Source organism: Hesperophylax consimilis, chromosome 7 (assembly GCF_061612785.1).
Source record: "Hesperophylax consimilis isolate HC1 chromosome 7, BYU_Hcon_1.0, whole genome shotgun sequence".
Taxonomy (NCBI): domain Eukaryota; kingdom Metazoa; phylum Arthropoda; class Insecta; order Trichoptera; family Limnephilidae; genus Hesperophylax; species Hesperophylax consimilis.
In genome coordinates, this window is record NC_142842.1 from 22,500,722 (window position 1) to 22,526,760 (window position 26,039).

At 36.9% G+C, this 26,039-nt stretch overlaps 2 protein-coding genes across 3 annotated transcripts; one reads left to right on the forward strand and one right to left on the reverse strand.

Annotated features, from left to right (window-relative positions):
* The first annotated feature begins 1,253 nt into the window (after window positions 1-1,253).
* Tpc1 (Thiamine pyrophosphate carrier protein 1) lies at window positions 1,254-3,677 on the forward strand. The gene is made up of 2 exons (XM_089633826.1): window positions 1,254-2,610; window positions 2,923-3,677. Exon 1 carries the CDS (start codon window positions 1,500-1,502, stop codon window positions 2,439-2,441), a length of 942 nt encoding a protein of 313 aa, XP_089489952.1. The 5' UTR covers window positions 1,254-1,499; the 3' UTR covers window positions 2,442-2,610; window positions 2,923-3,677.
* A 71-nt stretch (window positions 3,678-3,748) lies between these two features.
* On the reverse strand, window positions 3,749-25,763 carry LOC149422482 (uncharacterized). 2 transcript variants are annotated; one of them, XM_089633828.1, is made up of 3 exons: window positions 25,719-25,763; window positions 6,105-6,289; window positions 3,749-5,072 (listed from the first exon to the last, which is right to left on the reverse strand). In XM_089633828.1, exons 2-3 carry the CDS (start codon window positions 6,132-6,134, stop codon window positions 4,143-4,145), a joined length of 960 nt encoding a protein of 319 aa, XP_089489954.1. In that variant the 5' UTR covers window positions 6,135-6,289; window positions 25,719-25,763; the 3' UTR covers window positions 3,749-4,142. The 2 variants fall into 2 exon arrangements, with proteins under 2 accessions (XP_089489954.1, XP_089489953.1); XM_089633827.1 differs by having other exon boundaries at window positions 25,498-25,737.
* Between the last annotated feature and the right edge of the window lie 276 nt (window positions 25,764-26,039).

Consider the following 26,039-nt stretch of genomic DNA (forward strand, 5'->3'; position numbering starts at 1 on the left):
CGAAGCGTCACGGCATAAATAAACCAATCACTGACTGGTTGGACTGAGTTACTCGCGAAGTTGCACGAGTGTGTGGGCACGCACTTCGAACTTCGGCTAACTTCGTCGAGGACTTCGTCGAAGCGTCGAAGCGAGTAGTGTAGCGGCCGCTGTAGATACGCATAAATAAACCACTCACTAGGAACGTCTTACGACTCTAACGCATAAATAAACCAATCACGTCTAACGTCTACTTTCGACCGCAGGGAACTAAAAATCGCAAACGACTTGAAACATAAGTTCACACGTTTCGATTGGGCGGGAAAATAGAGCGATGATTCTTACTTGAACAACGAAAGTTGAAAGCCCGTCTACTAAAAACTTGATCAACTCTGTTGTAAGGATGTTCACACTTCGTCGATAAGCTTTCAAGTGTCATTCAACACAGATTTGATCAACTAAAATCGTCCTGTCTGAATTGGGTATTAGATGATGTCAAGAAGTGGAAGAATTTGTGTGTATTTGCGCTTCTGAATAAAATCCAAATAAACGAAAAAATTTTAAATGTATCCGAAATCTAAAAACTGTTTTAAAAAGGTGATGAAATACCACCTCTAATTTTGTTATTAAAAACACATCATATTTGAAATAAAAATTTAGAAATCAAACATTAAAAAGGTTTGGAAATGGCTCACCTTACGTTTGTTCGTCTAACTAAACAATGAACTAAAATTACTGATATCGAAAAACAACACACATTTTATTAGATAAAAGTATTATAAACATTTATGCCACCTCACTTTTTTGTAGTTTCATATAAAAAAATGATTACATTTTTCTCAAATTGCGGTTGGAACCTTTGGTTTCATAGAGGTGTACATTTTAATTATTTTGTGGTTAACTAATGTATTTATATATGAATACAATGGTCCATGTTTTTTTCTAACACCGGTTAGTTCCTATTTCTAACGATGACGGTAAGGGAGACGCAACGATCTCTATGATACCATATGAACTGTTCCCAAAGCCGTGAGTGGTTTATTTATGCCAAAGCCGAACAAATTAGCTTGAGCAATTTTACGGTGGCATAAAATAATTTATATTGTTAGTTTTATAGCTGACGCCTACCCACCCGTAACAGGGAAGTTCGAATCATTTTAAATGTATTTGCAATTTATTTATGGTATTTGCATTATCTCGATACGGGCAATACTTTTGTTATTTGATTTTTGACATTTATAAATGTCATTCAAATTTATACGGTTTTGATGGTTTAGGGGTTACTCAAATAATTGTTCGTTTTATCATAATGATAAAACGAATCTATTTACTTTATATGTAATCATTCAAACCGCTGGTAGCATAATTTTGTGCAAATGTACGTTTAAACCGTGGAGTATTTTTATAAATAGATTTCAAATAAACCTTGCCTAGGAAACTAAAAGTATTTCGGGTTTTCTTTGTGACAGAACCTGAAAGTGTTGTTTTTAAATGTTTAAAAAAAAATTGTAGTGTAAGAGATGGTGGGGTACGAGAAAGAAGCAGACAAGCTGCAGCAATGGCAATACATGTTTGCCGGAGGAGCTTCGGGGGCCATCACGCGCTGTGTGGCGCAGCCCTTGGATGTTCTAAAAATACGCTTTCAACTCCAAGTTGAACCCATCGCAGTGGGCTCCAAATACTCATCCATCGGACAGGCGCTGCGAGTTATACTGAAAGAGGAATCCTTCACAGCGTTATGGAGTGGACACATCCCAGCTCAATATCTATCGATATCGTATGGAGTAGCTCAGTTTTGGGCTTACGAAATACTCACGGAGAAGTGTTACAAATCCCAGACAAATATACCAACATCGTTCGTCCCATTGATCAACTTTAGCTGTGGCGCCATTGCTGGGTCTTTTGCAACAGTAATTTCTTTTCCATTTGATACAGTGCGAACGCGTCTTATTGCCGAAGAAAAGAATTCCCGAGTATACCGTGGAGTGTGGCATACTTTACATCATATGTATTCCGTTGAGGGCCGCCTGGCTATGTTTAAAGGTCTCTTCCCAACAATTGCTCAAATAGCGCCCCACTCTGGTGCACAATTTATGTTTTATAACATTTTCAATGTTTATTTCCTAAGTTTTTATAAAAGTAAAGAAAGTGGATCGTTTTCATCTAGCTTCTACGCAGGTTCCATCGCTGGCTTTCTCGCTAAACTTACCATTTATCCATTTGACTTAGCCAAAAAGAGAATGCAAATTCAAGGCTTTCAAAATCACCGCCTCAACTTCGGAAAACAGTTTTATTGCAAGGGATTTTTGAACTGTATTACGCACACTGTCAAAACAGAAGGCTTCAAAGCATTGTATAAAGGTCTAGTTCCTAGTCTCATGAAGGCCATGATAGTATCTGCCCTTCATTTCACATGCTTTGAAGTCATCTGCCACCACTTTCAACAGTATAATAATGGTTGATCATTTAGTGATGTTGGTGTACTTTTATCTTAGATCAAATAAAACTTCGATATTACAACTTCATAATAAATTACAAAGGTAATAATAATCTTTCATTTGTTTTAGTGTGGATTTTTTAGTTTTAGTTCGGAATTTGTTTGTGGTGGAGAACATTTACACACATTTCCTGGTTAACCTTTCCGGGAGCAAGTTATGTAATGCTGGCCGTGCTCTGGAGAGTGAGTTTTTTTTACAAAAATAAAAATTATATTTTTTGATTAAATTTTAAGATAGTATGCAAAATAAATAACAGCCGATATCTCTGTCGATAATGATTTAAAATGTTTAAAATTGGTATAAAGTAACAGTAATATGCCCATAGATAGCAATTCGATGCATATTTACAGAATATGCATCGAATATGAATATGCAACCCCTGTCGTCCATACTCCTTTGGCGAAAGTGTGTACCGTCGTCCATTAGCGTCCATACTCCCGGAAAGGTTAAGTGAACAATTTGTGTTTTAGAAGTGCCTTGTTTTTTTATACTATCTATTATAAGATCCTTCTAAAATAAGCAGCATTTATTATCATAATCCAAAGAAATTTTAGAACAATTAAGTAGAAACTACAATGTTATATTGTAGAGGTCTCTTTCTAGTTTTATCTTAATATATCTCCCCTCTATATTTTTTTCTAAAATATTAAGTCAATAAAATATGTAGCCTATTTGAGAACCTTCTCCTAATAATCTCTCCCAAATAAACGAAATATGTGTCTCATTTTGGATAGAAAAAACAAAACAAGTTTAATTGTGTTATTTTTGCCTTCTAAATTATATTTTGATGTTTAAAATCTTTCTATTGAAACTATTAAAGGTTTCATTGTATTGTTGGTTGATTCAGGGCCGGCCCTTTGCGGACGCAATTGGAGCAGCCCGCTCCGGGTGCCGAACTGCCAAGGCGCTGATAATACCTAACGCATCACTCTTAAGATTATTTTACACAAAAATACAAATCATTAGAATATTATTGATTTCAGTGATCACCTACCTAGGCATCTACTAGTTTTGACAAGGGGTGAAAACATTAAAGAAAAATTGTGATAACCGTTAGATTTAAGTAATAAAATTAATGTTGTGTAATATACATTTTTCTCATTTGTTACATTATAATTCTGTCGTGATTAATTTTTGGGTGATTATAAAAATATATATTTGTATACATACTATTTACAATTAGTATATTATGTATTTATTTCGCCGTACGTAATACAAATAAAACATCTTATAAAAATATTAGTTTTATTCATAAAAATTTGTTTGTCATCATACTTCGTACTTCTGGCTGAAGTACAAATATTCTCATATTAACTTGTATGTATTTACAGTTATTTACAATAATACCAAAATACACAAATTTTATCAGCATCTTATTAATACAACATTATGAGTATGAGGTTTGGTCTATTTCAGCATATCGCCATACACTAGCAATGGGAATGTATGCTGTGAGTGATATGCTGAAATAGGCCAAGCCACGAAAATATAGCGCGCTTGTAGCGTGGTCTGTCACAGGCTTTATTTACTGATAAAAACATAATATTATAATCTATGTATCCTAGAGAGAGATTATTATTTTTAAAACTTTTTATTATAGTGATAAACTGTATTAGAAATTATAATAAGATTGGGTACAGTTATTTATTTTATTCTTTATTATAATCACCTACCATAAGACAGTGTATATCCGAGATTCCTCATCAAGGTTTCTTTAATGGCAGGCTGCAATTCTTTTTGCATGTAGGTTGTTAACAAAGATCTTATCCCTTTGGTAAAGATATCTTCCATTTCTCTAGAAATTTCATCAAAGTCATCAAGTTGTTCATCATCGCTAAAAAGCTTTGATTTTTCCATTCTGTGGTTCTGATCATTTCGTTCCCACTGTCTAGATCGCTCGTAGTAAAGTTCCCGGTCTCTGTCATCGTAAGCGTACGGCTCAAATTTAAACTCATCGATCTGTCTCTTTTGTCGCTTATCTAATCTGTTATCTTGTCGGTTCTTGTAATCATTGTCCTGATAGTTTCTGTTTTGTTGGTCTCTTCTCCTTGATATGTATTTTTCACATCCGTATGCATAAACGCTTATGAATCCTGGTTCTATGAATTCGGAATCAGTTTTAACGCTGAACCTTCCTGGAGACTGGTTGAGAGGTTGTGTGAAGAAACCAATTCCTGCTTTGCGAAGTCTTAGAATCATGTTGCAATCTCTCCTGCTTCTTTCGTAATAATCATCCCGACTCCTCAAACGATCGTCATCTTCACTGTCGTCACTTCTGTATCTTATTCGTCCCTGGAAGTCCCGGTTATCATAGAAAGTATCTCTATCGTATCTTCCACTACCTTCGCGTAGATTGTTTGATTTATCTAAATCGTCATTCCCTCCGTGCAAGTTGACGCTGCCACTGATTGTCAGGTCACTAAAGAGAAGCCTTGTCTCCAGTGAACCATTCTTCGGATCAAAGAAGCATCTTTCTATTCTGACCCAGTTTTGGTTTTGAGGCAACCTCACCCGCATTCGGGTAACATACATGTTGACAGGAGCGCTGCGCATGTGTTGAGATAAGCTGTACCCATCCAGGTTGATCATTTGTACCTGTAATCAAAAATATAGATTATAAATAATCGTTAGGCAACTCTAATCACTGTTTTTCTTCTTATGGTTCTTTTCTTCGTATGAATATGTACTGAGATTTGAACCTGTCCACATTCACACAATGCAGAGTGTAATTATGTTCCCGTATGTTTAGAAGTACGCACCGGGAAGACTGCATTTTTTGTTATTTATTGAAGTTTTATCTCTTCCTATCAATCAGGCTCAAAACGTATTAGTGCAGGCGCCATGTAAAAGGCTGCTGAATTAAGAGATTACTGAACTAATTGACGATCAGTAATATTATCAAACCAGGGCCGCCCAAACAAACGACAAACAATACCTGGCGCTGGTGAAAACCTCAAGGGCAATGTGTTAGGTATTACCAGTGCCTTGGCTCGTTGGCAAGTCGGCGTCCAGAACGGACTGCTCCAATTGCACCTGCACAGGGTCGGTTCTGTACCAAACCCAATCAATTAATCTGAGCACTCAAAATAGTCTCCAACATGTTAAATACGAATTTAAATTCATTAATAGTTAAGTACATAGGAGTATTTGTAGTAGTAGTTCTACAACCTACGAAGCAAAGTGATAAACGCCTTAAATCTGGACCCAGAGGTGGTGGGTTTGAAACTCAGCGTGGGCTAATAAAATATTATTTACTTTGATTGGGCTATTTTGCTTACTACTTATTCTTAATATAGTGTTTTTAAACCACATTCCAAAGTAAAAGATATTTTCAGGAGTATTGGTTGACAAAACATGAAATGGCTTTGTTTAAGTTTAGTAACTAAATGTGGACAGCCAGGTACTTAAAAACTCTTTTCCTTTCCTGGCTTCCATCAGGATTACAACATTCCCCAAAAGAGATATCATCGTTCCACTGGCTTTGGGAAGTGTGGTATCATTTTTTTTCCTTAATTTATTTTAATATTCTTACAAAACCTTAAAATCACTAATTGCGTGGGTGCAGTGACCTGATGGTAACACAAGTTCTGATTTGCATCTTGGTGTGTTGAAGGTGGTTTAACTCACCGGCGCCTCCTCGTGTCTCGCCTTGGACATCTGCCGCCTCTTGATGTGGTCCAGGGCGGTCTCGAGCCGCGAGGCGCAGCGCCCGCCTTGCAGGGGGAGCGACGGGGGGCCAGGGGCGGGGCGTAGAGGCAGAGGAGGGGGCCGCCCATCGCCGCCCAAGGCAAACAATGTCAGGAATCGGGTCTCTAAAAATACATTAAAAAGTTTTCGATAACTTTTTATTAAGTACCATAGACAGCTAATAGATTGAAGTTATAACATCTAAGGGTATCTAGCTAATGAGCAAACTGCACGGACTATCAATGAAAGTAACGAAAGACGAGGCGCACGCTCCTGTGCGTAGATGAGATTTCCAATTGTGTTGATGACCCATGTTGGCGACACTTCTGGGCGCTTCATTGATTTGTGCCCCATCTCTCTTATCAATGGTATATACATTGTACATGGACCTTAAAAGACCTGGACGGAACAATTCGAGAACAATTTGAAATCGAGGGGTGAGTGAGAAAATGTATGGAAAATGCAAAAACCTAAATTAAATAGGACACGTTATTTAAGCCATTATAACTGCATTAAAAACGAAAAAGAAAGTAATAGTAATAGTTCATTGCGCACCACTTTGCATACAGATTAGTTAATAGATAGTTTACAAGATGGCTGCCAGGCAATTTCCCCTTACCCTAGTTTTGGCTTCAATACCATTCATACAAAAGCCGCACCAATGCTCTGTCTAGGGCGTTTTAGGTCCATGACATTGTACCATTTAAGTAGGTGTTGGCATTTTCCATACATTTTCCCCCTTACCCTTGGCTTCAAATTGTTCTCGAATTGTTCCGTCCAGGGCAATTGCGCCCGCATAGGAATGGAATATGTTATTCAAAAAATTAAGTAGGTAAAGGCATTTTTGTACACATCTTACCCCTCATCCCGCGGCTTCAAATATTTTTCGAATGGTTCTATGATAACTCCTCAAAATGATAATTCAACACACCTTTAAAAGGTGATATAAAGTCATTAAAAGTGTTGAGTTATGTAACCTATTTAACCTAGTTTTTGTTTCATCACTGTTCATGACTTTATAACACTTTTTATGTGTGTTGAATTTTCATTTGATGAGGTATCCGGTCACCATGTCGAATATTAGGTTCATGACTTGTTAAGACTTCTTTTAAGTTTTTTAGGTCCTTGGCACAGTCAGATCCAAAATCAATCTTATCAGTAATGGGGAACGACGTTCGTGTGGGAATGCATCACAGGGTGAGTGGCGTACCTATTACAATTGTCGCAACAATAAGTCAAATTTTCGAGGGGTCCCACTTTCCCGAAAAATCCCACTGCCAAGGGGAAGTAAAACCAGAAGCAACAGTTGAATCGGAAAGAAAAACGTCGGCGCAGCGCAGGTACAAAACGAAAAAAAATATGTGCAATTTAAAAACTTCTTGTTTTTCTCCGTGTCATTTTTTTTTTTATCTGAGTATCATCCAATTATACAATAAGTAAGTATTAGGACCTATAACACGAAATGATCAAATAAAAGTCACAGACAATGTACATACGTAATAAATTAATAAAACTAAGGTAAAAGTAGACATATATTTAGTATATTAGAGAGAACAAGGGCGTATATAAGGGGGGGTTAGGGAGTTAACCCCCCCCCCTCTCTTCCGCCGCAGTATTGTGTGAAAAAAAGAGAAATGTACTTGTAGATTAAACTGAGGGAAAGTAGGTTAAAGTTAATGAACTGGGGGAAATTATTTTCCTTAGGAGTTATTTTCCTTTCCTGTGTGGAGTTAAAGAAAAATAAATCTGTCAATCTACCCACACGGAGATTTTATTTAATATCGCTTATCGTGATTATTTTCTCATTCACTGAAAAAGTGCGTCACAAGGAAGCCACCTTCACCTTTCGATAAATTTGTCACAATTCAAATCATTTAGCCCGAAATAAAATATTTTCACTGAAATAATAATAAACCCACGGAAATGCCCCCATCCCGTTGGGCCAGCGTGAGTACCTATACCTATCTTGCTATCGTGATACGTTCAGACCCTACTTGATTATTTATAGTGGCAAAATCAACTTAACTGGAGCAGGCCGGCGTGGTCTAGTGGTATACGCTTTTGACTACAGATCCGAAGGTCGCGGGTTCGAACCCGGCGTGCGCAAATAAATTTTATTTGATTAATTTGTGTTATTTCACAATTAATTAATTTAAAATAATATATAGTATATTTGCGGCACGTTCCAGAGTGGAAGATACTCTCAGTATCGCCCTGGTGTAAGACCACCATTCAGAATTGAAACGTTGCTTGAAATGGCTTTAGCCGTGTTTGGTGACCAGATCTGAATAGCCAGGTACTTCCCCACCTTCCTCTTCCCCATCTCCCTCCCCTCCCCAATACCCTCAGCCTCACATCATACCCCAATTGGGGATGCCATAGTCTCACTGGCTCCAGACGGGAGCAGTTGGGACTCTTGTGCGGTAATACTGTAAAAAAAAAAAAAAAAAAAAAAAAAAAAAAAAAAAAAAAAAAAAAAAAAAAAAAAAAAAAAAAAAAAAAAAAAAAAAAAAAAAAAAAAAAAAAAAAAAAAAAAAAAAAAGATCACGTCGTGTCGAGACAATCATTTATTTTTATAATGCAAAAATTGCAACAAGATCGGGTATATGTTGTAAGTATGGGAGAAGAGTCGTTCAATTATTGTGTGCACACTTATCGTCATGCTGAATGCGCGTGGAGATGGGAAAATAGTTTATTACAGAGCATTGCAAAAAAATTGGAATGAAGCTATTTTTGTCGGTAATTTAATTAAAAAAATTGCACAACTTATTTACGCTGTTGCTTTTATAGGTTATGGCTTCTTCTCCGATTTTTATAATACGTTTAGATATTATCTACACTGCGTACTTTTTTAAATGTGAATACCGTACAAGAGTCCCAACGCCTGGAGCCACTGAGGACTACGGCAACCCCAATTGAGGTACGATGTGAGGGTGAAGGTAGTATGGAGCGGAAGAGGAAGGTGGGGGAAGTGCCTGGCTATTCAGAGCTGGTCACCAAACACGGTTGAAGCCATTTGATTCCATTCTGAATGTTGGCCTCTGATGGTCACGTTTCGCCGGGTAGGTAATAGTTGTAAATTATATACCTACCCAGCTACTGGAATGATTCTATCTCCGAAACTATAAATCTCGAGCGACTTGGGTATGTGGCATATGGGGGATCTTATCTTTGTGAAAAGTAGAAAGTAAAGTTTAAGCACTTGGAAGAGACTGGACTGGAAAAGAAACTGTGCGAGAATCTTGCCAAAAGTATGCCAATTTCCACGGCTACATGCATTGCCTGGAGCACTCATAGTACATAGTCAAAATCGCGCGCATTTTTTACCAAATGGGGTAATGTTAACCGCTCAAGCGATTTTTGGAATATTATGGAAAATTTGCAAAAACGTTTTGAGCAATCACTGGTCGTAATGTGGCTAATTTATTGAACCTAAAAATATGGGATAGATGGAGAAATATAGGTGGATTCATTGACTTTAAACCGCAGTAAGCAGTGCATATCTTTTCGCATTAATATTTGGAGGAATGACATTAATTAAATAATATGGTAAATGTACATATATACAACGAATCGCTCGAGTGGTTAAGGGTAAAAGAATTCTTAATCTGCTCTTTCATAGATGGCGCTATTAATTTATTTCACTTAAATAAGACGAATTACTTGTTTGCGTACGTACATACCCAATACGAATATGAATAAATAGTGTTGTTCTTATAAAAACCCAATTCTTTCAAGAAAGGCATAAAAATATAAAATTGGATTGAATCATCGATACAATATTGTACTTGTATACCGTTCTTCAAAAAATTGAGTTTATTTTCGGACAAAACTATTTATTACTATTCATATTGTATATTGGCGCAAAAAAATAATTCGTCTCATTATTTGAAAGCAAAAATTGTATTTTAATAAAATACGCCATCTATGAACGCATAGATTATAACGTACGTAACGTTTACCCTTGACAGATTTTTATATCTCCCCTATGAGACGTAAACGAATCTGAATAGAGTCAACGGACTCAACGGTGTTGGAATTTTGCCACCACAGGCGCAAGCGATTTGATTGAGTGAAAGCTAGCTAAAATAATTACTCTATTTTGAAAGATCTTAAATTAAATTATATGGAAAGGATAAATTAAAGTGGAAGAATATAATATATAGACATAGACAGAGACAGTGGGTACAGACACATTATCCGAATTAGCCACGCAACCGGGTCATCAGACAAGCGCAGCCGCTAGCAGGTACGTGGTAGGTATATGGCCTGCCAAATTGCTGCACTTTTATAGCAGTTTGTTTTTGAGATAGGGTTATTCTATTTTCTGACTGTTTTCGTGATCACTTGAAATATTTTAGATACTTGAATTAAATACTGCGACTAGATCAAATCTTGGCCTTTTTGTCTTTTTATAGGCCCAAAAAAATAAAGTATCAGGCCTATGAAACTGCTTTAAAGTTTAAAATCTACTACTTACGAACCCATTTTCGGTTATGGTTTTATTGTATAATATGGAAAATTAAGTTTTTTAGAAAACGATAGTAAAACATTTCAATATTTGTCCCCGAACTTTGCAAAATAACACCTTTTGGCGATGTTTTTTCTTGCATGAATAAAAACAAGCGGCTGGTGCTTAATTTAAATTAATGTAAACCTTATCGCCATCTATATAAGGAGTGTTATTGTAAGCGACCTGATTCCAAATATTACACTTATTTATCATCCTTTTTCCCCTTACTAGCCATCTCACTCTCAATTTCTGTGGGAAACCATATTAAACACAATCATCGACTTGTTGGATTTCATTGTACTTACCTAAATCTTCATTAATTGAAAATACATAGATAGTACCTACGTATTATTACTATCTAGGTTAGTCGCGTTAACTAACAAGAATCCAGCAAGTTGTGTTGATGGCAATAAAGGCAAACCCTTGTCCTAGTTTCGTTTTCATTCCGCAGTTTAAACTGTTTTTTGACCTGAAATCTTCTCCGTCGATCTGAATTGGATGGTTGTTGTTTTCTGGGCTGATTGTTAAAAATAACATATCTTTATTACTCTGATGGTTGAGATTTGAAAGAAGGTAAGTAATTATTAGTAGAAAAGTGGTTTTTGGAGTAAGTACTTGTTTATTACCCTTTTCATTACAATTTCTGTCTGTTAAAGCCATCTTAAAGTTGTAGGACCTGAACAAATGACGATTTTTATAGATTGCATCATTAGTCCAGTCAGTGGGGAGTTTTACCTTGCAAAAGGTTAGGTAGTAGCGATTTTGATATATGTTGTTAAGATTGGGACTCTAAGGAAAAAAAAAAGTTTTCGACCTTGGGAGGGTCGAGCTCGACCCGCCATCTTGGATTGAAGGTGCCAAAATTTGTTTTTTTTCAAAATAATTGTGAAGTGGTCGTTTTTACAACCAAATTGTTGAAGGCAAACTTAAAGACAATTAAATTACCTACATTTTTTGAAGATGGTATTTTTTTGTAAGTCTAATAGGTAACGAGTTACAGTGGCGGAAATGTGAATATTTTTCTAAAAAATGATGAAATTCCCAACTTCGTAAACTCATTTCCACACCACCATGAGGTATAGAACATGGCGCATTTTTTTTATTTTGGTTTCTCCAGTAGGTCTACTCCACAGATATACCAGCGATGGTAGATTTCGAAATTATGTTACATTACTATGAATTATGTTACTATAAATTATGTTACTTAATAACAGTCTTCGTCACCAATGTCATCATCTAACTCATTGCCTGCGATACTGAGATTCTGGGCTTTCATTGACAAAATCTCTTCTTCTTTGTCCTCGACATCGATGTGAACCTCTAGCGAATTTCAGCATGTTTGACCATTACAGCACCCACATACAATAGAACACTTCAATCCAGCTTTCGTGCAGTTACATGCAACTCCGCATCCTTTTTTACAATTACATGAAATAAATTTTAATAAAGTCTCGGGTGCTGGTTTCTTTGTCATTCTTACTGGAACAAGCCCGTTGGTGTCACGTTTCCAGCCCCAGTTTCTGGATTTTTTTGGATTCCATACCATTTTTGGACCTGATGGTACGTTCTTAATGCATGGTACCGTGCAGCGTCGTTCGTTGGTGGCAAAGAGGCAAGATTGAATTTGCTTTTTGTTGTCGACTATGCGAAACGTTTGTAGCGGACTTCTTCCAAGGTTTCCTAATCTATACAAGTACCCCGTACAAAGCAACAAGAAAGCGTGTTCTTGCAACTGCTATGTCTTCTGGTATTGCATCATGTTGTTTGAAGATTCCTATCATGGCATTGAGTCTTGTGTCGTTTTGCACAAGCGAACAAAATTTTGTTTTTCCTTGGTTGAAGAAGGACGATGTTGTATCGCAGCCGCTAAATGCCTTAAATGCCATGAAGAAACAGAATATTCTCAGCCGCCTCTTTGTATTTCACACTATTCGCGGAACACAGTCTTTAAAAAGTTTTGCCTCTCCCGGGTTTGCGAAGATATATACTACTTTTGGGTGGTGCTAATGCTGTCAGCAGAACTAGGAGATGAACGTCTTCACCAATAATGAAAACAGCGTCATATGATGAACACAAGGAAATCGCAGTATTGACAATCAACTCATCAGCATCTTCTTCAGCCTGCTTAACTGTAAAATCATCCTGTATAAATTGCTTTGTAAGCATCGAAATCAGACGGACTTTGTTATTTTCATTGGCTAAAAATCGTTCTTGTGAAACTTGAACTGGCATTGTTTCATCGAAAAGAACATCTGCAGACATGAGCATCCAGGCAACGTCCTGTAACCAGGACTCAATCAGTGTTGCCATGTCAGCTGTAGACTAGGATCCCACTATAACAAATCAACGTCATCGAGTACACGGATGATGCTATATAAGTATATTGTAACGTAGAAATACGTTAAAATGATATTGTGTAATATGTTCGTACAAAATTTATCAAGAAAACTGGAGTTTTACAATTTTTTGTCAAAATTTTCTTCTTTCAACCGCTGTAACTCGTTACATATTAGATTTACAAAAAAATACCATTAACAAAAAAATGTAGGTAATTTAGTTGTCTTTAAGTTTGCGTTCAACAATTTGGTTGTAAAATCAACCACTTCATAATTATTTTGAAAAAACCAAATTTTGGCACCTTCAATCCAAGATGGCGGATCGAGCTCGACCCCCCCAAGGTCGAAAACTTTTTTTTTTCTTTAGAGTCCCAATCTTAACAACATATGTGAAAATCGCTACTACCTAACCTTTTGCAAGGTGGAGCCCTTTTTTATCCCCCACTGACTGGACTACATTGTGGATTGCAGATTTTACAGGCATATTTAGATGATCGGGGTAGGTTCCTATGGCCCGGCCGATAATTCCTAACATAAAGCTATTTACTGGGCTAGACTTCACTAAATACCTATTATTATTCATTCATATAATCTTATGTAAGTATGTAATACAGGGAGGCAATAAACTAAAAAATAATTATGGGTGAAGGCCCGGGGGCTCTAAACTCACTGTTCTGAGAAGAAAAGACAAAAAATGGCCAATATATATTGTTATCGCGTAATACTATCATAAAATGTATTCATGAAAGGTATTATTTTTATCCACAGTCTATATTTTTAATTGAATGATGAATTTTTTCACACGGTTATTACAATTAAATCATTTTAAAGAGACCCTTGCTTGGGTAGTGGTGTTCGGGATGAATAAAAAATAATTTATTTAGTTTAATAATTATTTGGTTTTTGTTAGGAGGCTGAAGAATGAAAAAAATACATAAAAAGAACAATGTAGAATTGAATCGTGAGTTTAATTTAAGCAGAATTGATATAATCAAAGATAATACATCTATTATCTTTGGTGTTTACAAATAAAAACAAATGTGTCTCTCTTTTATCTGACCTTTTTTCGGTCTACCGAATTTGAATAAAATCTTGTCATTTGCACGCTTTGCCCAAATCCAATTCGAACTTTTCGTTTTCGTAATTTCTCAAAAAAGATTTTTTTTGTTACAAGTAAACTAGCAAAATAAACAAAATGAAGAAAATAGTGTGTATAGGTACCTACCTCTAATAGTGTGTATATCTACCTCCAACAATAAGCACTTTATGTAACATTGATATTGTGTTGACAATTAACCAAAGACCGTAATACCGGATCGAAGTCACTGATCCGAAATAATGACGATCATAAACCAACCAACCTACACCGTACATTTACCTATTAATTATCTGTTTCTTTTTTTAAATACTTTTTTTTTTGGTTTTAGGCATTTCACCCTGAAAAGAGTGCTTTGTGTTTTAAATACTTGAATTTAAAATTAGTAACAATTGTAAAAATTGGTTAAATTGATAGTGGTGGTAGTGTACATGAGTAGATATAAACTTTCCTACTACATTATACATAGATGATACGTAAATATTCCTACATGGCAATATAGGTACCTACTATATAATATTAGATTTTCACTTTGGTCCAATAAATTTTTGGCCATTTTTAGGGTTAGAAACTTAAATACTCTGTTCCTATGTAAGTGCACAAAGAATATATTTGAAACAATTCCGTATTATTCAGAAACACAGCAAATCTCAGGCAAAAATACATGTCGAAGATTCTGATATGTAAAAAAAACTTTGGGTGAACAGAACCACAAATACCTAGATATAAAATTCTTCAATAAATTACCAGAAAATAAAGGTTTAAGAACAAGTAAAAAAGACACATAACCTTTTTCGAAATTCCAACGTTTTAACCCTTCAGGCATCTGCCATTTTGTCTATTATGTTTTTCAACAACGCTGTCAAATGGTGGGGGAATTTGCGCTTATTTCCGCGTCTCAATAAAATACAAATAAATTGGACATTTCTTAACGTATCCAAAAACGGAAAACTGTTTTTTAAAGGAGATGAAAACGCTTATAAATTGTATTATTGAAGTACATATATAATTTTTGAAATCCTTAAAATACAAACGTAAAAAAGTTTTTAAAATGGCTCATCCTACTTTTTTCCTATAAAAACTGGCTAAAATAAATTATAACGAACTAAAAATACATGTTTTTAATCAAATGTATTATAAACATTATTGTCACCTCACTTTTATATTTTAATGTGTAGCGTCATTTTTTTTTCCTAAAACCGTTTAGATCATATTTTTCACCACGATAGTAAGGGGGATACAACGATTTCCATGAGAACATATGAGCTGTTCAAAAGAGCGAACAAATAGACTCTAGACGGATATTAGCTTTTGGTTCGCTAAACCAACAAATAAGCCTTAAGGGTTAAATTACTTTTTAGATTAAAAAGTTGAATTTTTTTGTGTGGAAAATATTTTTCTATGGGAAAATGAACATTGGCAATTCACAAAAAGTTATTTATCCTTTTTACTTCTACTAGATCTGTCAAACAATTTATATATAAAAATGCAAAAAAATCAGTCATTTTAAATACATGTAGGATTACGAAAGATTTTTTAAATATTTATGTTGAGAGATCAGTAGGATTTATAGGTCCAGTTAGGAGTTCTACCGAGCCGAACCCTCTGATATGAAAATATCTGGAGTCGGTGAATTATTTTCCCATTTGATCTCTGGTGAGTTGACGTGTTGTTCTTGTATTGTTTTGTATTTATTATGCTTATATAATGCACTTGCATAGGTAATGTGGATTGACTAGATGATCATTTGTGGAAAAGTGTGTAAAAGGGTTTAGTTTTTCCTGTGGGGAAGATTTAACCCGGACATGAAGTCGGATATTAATATTAAAAAATCCTAAACTAAATAAATAACACCTTCCTTCCACACGCACAAGCATCGCTTTTTATGGGAGTATGTACATACATAATTGTGAAAATGTAAAAATATTTTGCACAAATAAATATTAAACAAATGATGTTATCCTATTTTTGTTGTAAGTAGTCCCTGTATTCTTTCGTAAGTATTTAAATATTTTTCCTACCTTTATCATCCGAAAAATTCGCTTTACTATCCTCAGCTTTGCTATTCGCCATCGTAAGGATAAACAGCATCCACATTTTTCGCATCATTTTCAGTTCAATTTTTTCAATTCACAATAAAGTAGATACCTAGTAATCAAAATAAAACACACACTTCGAGAAGCAACCAACGCACGGTCTCAGTAGGTTAATACTTAACACCATAAAGGTAGGTATACACTAAACTCCGTGGTATTCAGAGAACAATCGCCGACTGAGACATGAGTCCATTCTCAAGTAACTAGGAACTTTCTTCTGTTACTTCCGTCCTTAGCGAACGAACTACCTCCGGGGAAATATTAGACTAAGGTTGAACGTACCTTAGCAGAATAATACACTGAAGAAGATTTGTTTAGCCGCTTTTCATTAGGAACTATTTAGAGCGAGAAGGCGTCTCGCAGACAAGGGCCGGACCGCTTCCTAAATGTTCTCACTGCTTACATATACATATATACACACACATACACATGTACTTGCCTAATGCCTATACCATAAAAAATAACTATGTTGCTACTTTGAAAGTTTCAGATATGAACGTGTTATCTGAATATTTAATAACTGACACGTGAAAATTAAATAAAAACACAGTAAATACTCAAATGCCCACGAAATATCCAAACAAGTTCTAAGATTTAAATACCAATTAATTAGGTAGGTACATACCTACTTGGTAATTGATTTTTCCATAGGTAAAGATTCAATGTTCGTAAGATTTTTTGAAAAACAATATTCTAAATACATACCTACCCATGAAAGGTGGCGCCAAAGTGCTCACTCGATTTCCTAAGGCAGCAACTTTGTTTTTAATTAAGAAGAATTATTATAATACAACTAGCTTAATTCCCCGGATTTGCACAGGGCAGAGTTTTTCGAAATCTGATGTAAACAGCGACCTTCCTCTTTTTTTGAAGGTCAAGTGTGCAAAATGTCATCAAACTCCGAATAAAACTGTAGATTTGTATAATGAAATCCTCGCCGCCCGCAACAGACACTCTCCTTATACGAAAGGGTTATTCCACGTTCTTGAGTACCTATATTATTATTTTTTTTCCTTAACCATGATTTGTCACCATGTGTTCTGCTTCTTTTTATTTCACAATAATGTGAAATTCGAGATGAAATAAGATGCTATTAGCAAAATGAAAGCTTCTTCTAATAGGGTGATAGCCTTTGCGACACATTTTATTATCAACGGGGAGCTCGGGCGACATGATATTTGCACAGATTTGTTGTGTAAATATAGCTTGGAAATATTCAATTAACGATAAAAAATAAAGCAAGACGCCAAGTTATTTATTCCATTTAAATTTGTTTAGTGAGAAAAATGGTTTTGGTTCAATGAAAATCTTGGGGTATTGGGATATTACTTTTCTAATTCGTATTGTCTCAGGAACCGATGCAATATGAATGTTACCTCCGGGTCTGTTGATCTTGGTAAACAATAGTGTTACAATCGCATCTTGGTGAACTCGATTCCGCGCCTTTTGTTGTTTTTACTTTCAACTTTGTGTGTTACTGTTACAAATCCGAATGTTATCTATCTGATGGTAGTAGGTAGTAACCTTTATATTTTCTTCCTGACCTCATCAATAATTAAATGCCGTGGGTAGGTAGAATAATTGTGAATAAAGCATGGAGAAATTTTACGGGGATTTTTCTGAAAAAATGCTTAAAATCTTCGAATATCGACTAAGTGTAACTTTCTTTATTGCCGTCTCTCACGAACGCAACGCATGTGTGCTGTGTCTGTTTTACAGGTATTTCAATGAACTACGTTCGGAGGAGTTAGCAGCCCCTGCGAAAAACCATATTTACAGTTTAGCGAATACATTCCCGATACAACAAATCCTACGTCACATTCAGTGATTCAGCCGGTCGGTGGTCGTTTTTTTCTCATCTACTAATCGACCCCTATCGTAAGAAACCATTCCCATTCAGTACCTAATGACGTAATTTTACCACTATCTCCATGACTGCGTAGAACCCTCTAAGAGGCGCACCGGCAGACCAACTTTTTTAATGCTTACTAAACGCATATTCTCACTACAAAGTAGTTTCATCTGTGTACTCGATGACGTAGGGTTTGTTGCATCGGGATCTTAGGCTAGTTGATGTGGCTTCATGAGAACGGGCCGCTTCTCAGACTCGTTCTTTTGTAAGACTACTCGAATGTGAAATGATATACCAACAACTGTTTTCCTCCTTCATTAAATCCTCTCCAAGGCCCGCCTTACCAAATCCTTTCCAACAGTTTTTTTTTTTTTTTTGATTTTATGGATTCTTTCGTAATCCTCTAACTAGCTAGGGCTTATAACAATACCCTTCATGTTTCTAACTAACTAGTACTGCGGCTGATTAGCCTTATTACTATCACCATCTGATGGTTGTATTTAATTGACTGAATTTATGTTACATTAATAAGTTTTATGAGGAAAAATTCTTAACTGGATAAAAAACCTCATACAAATGACAAGAAAAAGAAAACAATAAGTTCTGAACTTTTTACGCTGTTTGACTTTGTGATTTACTGAATTTAAGTATTTCATTTTTTTCATGTTTTGGCTGCGTCCTTTTCGCTTCGGTGGTCCTGCAAAAAAGTTTGTTAGAGAATTCCTGTGGAAGAAAAAACATATTTTGTTATATTAAAAAAGGATACTATTTCTTCGTCATCGCTGTTATTTTTCTCATGGAGCTTCACGGTGTGATCTCCTTGAGGAGCTCCATTAGGATAATCAGTTTCTCTGTCTTTGATGAGCAGGAGGCCAATTTTTCGCGTACCCTGATGAGGCCTCGCAGTAGGATCATTATGTCCTCGTCATCAGAGGATCCGGTGTTTGGCGCTTGGCGTTGTTCTGGTGTGGTTCTTGGTGGTTCCTGTTGTTCAGGAGCCTGTTGCTGGTGGTTGCTTCGGCCCGCTACGTCCGCCCAGGATCGGCCGTCAACTCTGGCCGCGGGTCTCTGTGCCCGGGGCTCTGCCTCTTTGCGCCTCTGGGCGTTGGATTGCTCCTGTCTTCGCTGGAGAGCAGCTACGTATGCCACCCTGTTGGGGCATTTGCCGTAGTTTGCGGGATGGGCTCCGCCGCAGTTGCAGCAGACGGCCGGCTCTTCTCGATTTGTTTTCGGGCACTCCGGTGTGGCGTGACTTCCTTCGCATTTGACGCAGCGAGCGACGTGTGCGCAATTTCTGGACCCATGTCCGAAATTTTGGCACCTGTGGCACTGTGTTCCGTGTTGTAGATGGTTGCTTCGGTACTTTCTTAATGTAATCCTGCAGTGGCACAGGTAGATCACCGCGGCTCTCAGGTGGCCCATGTTTGTTTCCTGGCCAAAGTGTGCCAGGTAAAGCGGGTATTCTGTTCCCGGGGTGGTCATCATGACCACAGTCCTTGCCGGGAAGCCTTGATTCTCAAGGTCTTCCATTATGTCACCTGGTGACAACTTCGGGAGTCCCCTGATGACGGTCTTCTTGAGTTTCTCTGCTTCTGTGGTGAAGGTGTGGAAAGGCTTCTCCTCTCCACGTAGGGCTGCTGTCAGTTTTTTGTGGGCTTCTACCGAGCTCACCACAACGCTGATTTTGCCTCCTTTGGCATACCGGAAGTTGAAGTGGGCACTTCCAATGTGCCTCTGAACTTCCTTCGTGATGTCTCCGTGCGTCATTGACCCTATGGTCATGATTACGGGCGGGACTCGTGTGCTCTTCCCAAGAGTCGGTGCAGTCGTTCGGCTGGTGGGCGCCTGGTCTCTGCTGGTGGACGCCACTGGTCTTGGTGGCGTCGGGCGTTTCTTCGTCGGTGGCGACGGGATATCCTGGGCCGGTTCGCTTACTTTATGTAAGGGTTCATATTTGTTTTCGTGAACCAGACGAAAAATGGGCTTTGGGGGGGAATGGGGGCGCTTTGAAGCCGTAGCCCTCGTCCATTCCTCTACCATGGGTGATGTGGCTCTTGGTGATCCGGTTGCCGAGCCGGAGCCGATCTGCGAGGATCCAAACACGAATTCCTGCTCGTGTGTATCTGGATTGAATCTCCAGCCTGTGGCACCCTCCGGGAAATCCATGGACAGGGGCTTGTTGCGCTTAAAAGTCGCTATTCCTCTTGGCGTGCGGTGGTACGGCATTTTTGGGTTGAATTATTCTGAAACGAGAAAAATTTATATTAGTTGCGTAATTTGCTGAATGCCTTGAGAAAGGCAGTTGGGACGACGTAAGTGAATTGCGAAGATTGCCTTGAAAAGGGCAGTTGGGGCGCGTGCGCCTGCTCCAGGCCGGCTGAATTTCTCCGGCCGGCTGTAAGGTGTTGGGGCCTGGCCGTGTGAACACAAGCCAGACGGAAGCAGTTTTGTGGCTATGTTACAAGCCACGAAAAATCCTCAAACTGCGCAAAATCCACAAACTACGCAATCAATCTATCTCTATATCTCCTCCTCTCTCTATCTCCCTCCTATCTCCTCCTTTCCAACAGTCTCGTCCACAACCCGCCGCATAACGTTGTGGCGATTAGTTCCCCTGTTTGTAGGTAGGTACACTGTACCTACCTACAGGGCGATGTTGAAATGTTTTAACCCAAAAGAGGGAGAATTAAATTATATGCCATGCGGGAGGCATTTGTTTACCATTAGTAATTAATTTAATTTCGTACATATGGAATTGTGACAATATAATGGAAATTAGGTAGGTACCTAAATAAAAGCCAAATTTTAAAAAAAGGGTTAGGAACTTAGAGCAAATACGATACGTTGACAAAATATTAAAATTGAGCAAATTGGTAGGTATCGAGCGTAGCCAGATTCTGGTATTGGTGGGAGAGGGGTCAAGAAAACAAAACGGCGATTTACGGCACAACTGCACAACTGCACTGTCTAGTGCTAAAAGGATTACCGTAACCTAATAATATGTTTTGAAGAATAGAATAGAGAAAAAAGCGATCAACAACCTCCGCGCCGTCATAGTCGTGAAGATATCGCCATCGCACCGGCGCGCGGCGTGCGCGGCGTGTTTGAGCGGTATTATTGTCCGCACTTATTTTACCATCCAACTTTCGCCATTGTTTCAGTTTATACAATAGCTAAAAAGTCAATTATCCCAACGTTTCCATTCACTAAATACGCAAAAAAAATGCAATCTCTCTTTTTCATAACAAATTGTAGAACAATCTTGATAGAAAAATTACGTAAATGTATTTTTTTAATGCAATCATAATGATATACTATGGTACCTATGCTATTTATTTAAGTACTTTTCAGTGGCGTGCCATTAGTGTTTTCTGGAAAAGGGATAATGCTGCATTTTACCGATTTTGTCGGCCAAGAATATTAGGTTGCGTATACACGTAGGTACTATAAAAAACGGAAAGCGAGCCACAAATTATGGGAAAGGAACGAAGCAACCGCAAGCAGCGGATTCATTTCCCACAATTCGTGGATCAGCTCGCGTTTTTTTAGTATGAGTATACGCAGAATTATGTAGTGTCCTTCGCGATGGAATCTGGCACTTCGTTGCAATATTAAAATCGTTTTAGCTTATCTAGATACTTTTCTTCTCCTTTGTCAGAACCACAATTACCGAGCATAGTGATCCCATGAATTATTATGTAGGGATATGGGATGTTGATTTTCCCCACAATTTATACCCGAATTTCGACAGCTTTTTCTATATGGAATTTCTGGGTCAGCGTAATTTCCATCTTGAGCTTTAGATTTGAGATATAATATATAATATTTGATAATATTAAAGTTCTACTGATATTGTACAGAAACCAGTGGTTTTACTAAGGTATTTAAAATTTGTTTTTATTTATTTTTTATATTTTTATATGGGTACACAACACAAGAATCCTGCTGGTCAGAATCAGTAGTTCAAGTGTTTTGATTTTACATAGTGCTTGTACTATTTTAACATTTTAATGACAGAGATCAAACCAAAAACGATCGGATCGAATCGAACAAAACCCCCTCCCCAATGTAATATATTTCTCCCACCCTGTACCCATTCCATACGCCTCACAAAATTCCCCAATATTGGGGATCGGGGGTGCCATAGATCCTCTAGGACTCGATTGTGGCTTTTGTCTGATCATAAAACTTGTTATTATTTTGAAAAATGCTTGGTTGGGGTGTTTGGGATAAATAGAATAATGCTTAAAAATGAAAGAATATTTCCTAGAATGTAAAATTGAATTTATTCACATAAAATATATTTATATATACATATTTTTTTGACAAGAGATTATTATTATTTGTATGCCTACACATAGTAAATAATACAGTTCAGATACATAAATAAAATTGTGGCAAAATATATGCCTGCCCTATGCGTAACTAATAAAATATTATTATGCCTGCCCTATGCGTAACTAATAAAATATTATTATGCCTGCCCTATGCGTAACTAATAAAATATTATTATGCCTGCCCTATGCGTAACTGATAAAATATTATTATGCCTGCCCTATGCGTAACCCTATGCGAAAAAAATATATATTTTGAGACATAAACACGGATATATAAGTACATAAATAGTTTTAAAATATTATATTATGTGATTATTACACCTATGATTAGTAATGATAAGATTAGTACACAGAAGATTAGTCTAGTAGTCGAGGGTAAAGCTCTCGACTAGCAAGCCGAAAGTCGCTGGGTCAAATTCTGGCACAAATTAGTACATAGATTAGTATGCGTAAGCTTAGCATTTCTAAATATTAGTATTTCAAAGATAAGTACACATTTCTAAGATTATTATGCCCTTAGATTGTTATTTCAATGATTAGTATTTCTAAGATACATAAACCCAAGATAGTATTCCTATACACAATATATGCATAAAACAGATCGAGTAAATCTGAGATTAGTATTCCTGTGCATAGTATACTCATAAAGTATATATACCCAACCCATGTGCAGCAAATAGAACAGTTTAAACAAATAATATTATGTTTCAAAATTAGTATACTTTTAATGCATAGGGAATTTAACCCTTGTGTGTGCGTAGATGAACTCTGAGTGTTGTAGGCATTAGGAAAGCCGCCCCGCAAACCTGACACTTGTGCTTCCTCTCTCCTGAGTGAATTAGCATATGATCTTTCAAGTGTCCCTTCAGAGTCTTGTTACACACGGGGCAAGTGACATCTAGATAAGTATCTGTGTGATACCTAGTCATATGGCTCTTGTGCATTCGAACATTAACGAAATTCTTCCCACAAGGACACGAAAGTTTCAAAGTTTCGTGCTTTTTAATGTGATCTCGGAGTTTATACTGAGAAATGTATTTTACTGGACAGTGAGGACATGAGAAACGTTTATCTTTGGAGTGTGAAACCTGATGAAATTTAAGCTGACTGGGTCGACAAAAGGTCATAGGGCACGTCGAGCATTTGTAGGGACGGACTCCTGAGTGCGTACGCATGTGCATCTTTAGCCGCTCCTTAACATGGAACTCTTTCTGACAAAATCCGCATACAAATACATCTGGATCCACAATATTTTCAGGATGGACGGCCATCGTGTGCTTCTTCAGATTGCACGCCTGGCTGAACGCCTTTGTACAAAGCGAACAAAGAAATGGTTTTATTCCGGAGTGTGTTAAGCTATGCTTTTTAAGTTTGCTCATTGCTGGAAATTCTTTTCCGCAAGTTTCACATACAAATTTTGGGGATCGCTTAACTTCAGAGTGAAGTTTGATGTGTGTCCTTAGCCCGTCCTTAGTTGGGAACTCTTTCCCACAATAACCACATATGAATAAAGAACAATTGGGGACCTTGATTTCTTCCGGGTGAACAGTTGCCATATGCGTCTTCAGACTGTCTGAACTGCTGAACTGTTCTCGGCAATGTGAGCAAACTACTTCTAAACCAGTGTCAACCGGGGCATGCTTTTTACAGATATGCAGGTTAAGTGTTTGCCTGCTCGAGTAATCTGTTCCACACTTATCACATAAATACCTCGGTGCATTTACTTTTTTCTCTTCCATCTTTTTAATTCGTTCCTCTCTACTAGGAACAATACGGTTAGAGCAACTTTCAGGTGTTCTTCTGGAATAATATTTCAAATGATGCCTTAATAGAGTCTTAAGGTAGAACTCCTTTTCACAATAACCGCATATGTATATTTGGGGATTTTCTATGTCTTCTGGGTGAATACATGCCACGTGTTCCTTAAAACTACTTTGCAGTCGGAAATATCTTTGGCAAGGGGAGCAAAAAAATGGTTTAATATCAGGATGTGTAAGTTTGTGTTGATTAACTTGTGCCTTTGATATAAACTCCATTTCACAGACTTGACATTTATACTGAACTATTATGGAAGAGCATCCTTCGGGCTTGGGCCTGAAATGAATCTTCATGTGAACTTTCAGTTGATGTTTCCTGCGGAATTCTCTCCCACAATAACCACATATGCTTAAAATATGGCGTTTCTTCATTGGTGAAGGAATGGCTATAACATCTTCTTTGCTAGAATCTTTTCTATACTCTTGAGGTGAATTTAATAAATTATCTGGGCACCTTGACTTGATATTGAAATGACTTTTTAAATGCGTCCTTAGCTGTGATTTAGAGTGGAATTCTTCCTGACAATATCCGCAAACGTACACTGCGAGGGGCTCTATTTCTTCAAGATGTGCAGCTACCATATGTTTCTTCAGGGAGCTTGCAAGTGGGAACCGTTTTTGGCAATGTGAGCAAGTAAATGGTTGTACACCGGATTGTACTTCTCTACGCTTAAGGCTATTTTTATAAGAACAAGCTTTTCCATACTCTTCACATTTATTTTCACGGTTAGTAAGTTTATCAACATCTTCTGTGGTTGTTTCCTCAGTTTCAACAAAGATTATTTCTTTATTAATACAGTTGCATCTTTCGTCTTGGCAAGGTTTGGGTATTTTTTCTGTTAATTTATTCATCTTATATAAATAAATTTTAATGAACTTCGTCGTAATTTACAGCTTATTATAATATTAACTTTGTTATTAGAAAGCTATAGCCCTTTAAAAAGTCGATAGTAAAGCATAGAAATAAATATAAAAATAACTTGTGTTGATGGAAGAACAAAGGGCAGAAAGGAGTGAAAATTGGGTAGGCCTCCACCCAGCAGTGGATGACAACAATATTGGTAATGATTTTTAAGATGATAAATTCCTTCCCCAATCGGGATACTATGAAATGTTAATAACGGTTAGTGCGAGATAGGAGTTAATGATTTTTCCGCAAAGGTACTCTGAAACATACATGTAAATAATTTAAAGAAAATTACAAAACAATGTTATACTACTAAAACTTGTTGACGAATAACACTTACAAGATTTTTTTTAAATAACACCAAACGGAATCAATATACCTGCTTTATTGAATAAATGACAAGCTGTCAAAGAGTCAATGAAAAACCTTGTAGCAGAATTTTATGTTGAAGAAAACTTCCATTTAAACAGCTACAAGCATTATCATGTAGCTAAAAAGTGCATTGTTACAACGAAAAAGCAATGTATTCGTTTTAAGCAATATGCTAGCATTCAATACATTAATTAGACATTAGGTCGTTAGCATAAATAAACCACTCACTCAATCGTGGAAAATACAAAATTACAACACGGAAAATGCACAGATATTTTCAATGTCAAAATTTGACATTTAAATATTATTAAACCATAGACAAATTAAAGTAATTGTTCGGCGTTGGTTAGATGTTATCATAAAGAGTTGCACGCACGGAAAGACTTGATTTGTTTTCTTCTAACGATATTTTTTTCTATAATAATTATAAAATCCACATTGCATCAATGTTTGTAGCATCAATCATCAATACAGTGGTACATTATAGGTGTAACGGCAAGGTTACAACGTTATCCGTTTCCACTTTGCTTACTATTCAGTTGCGCCAAA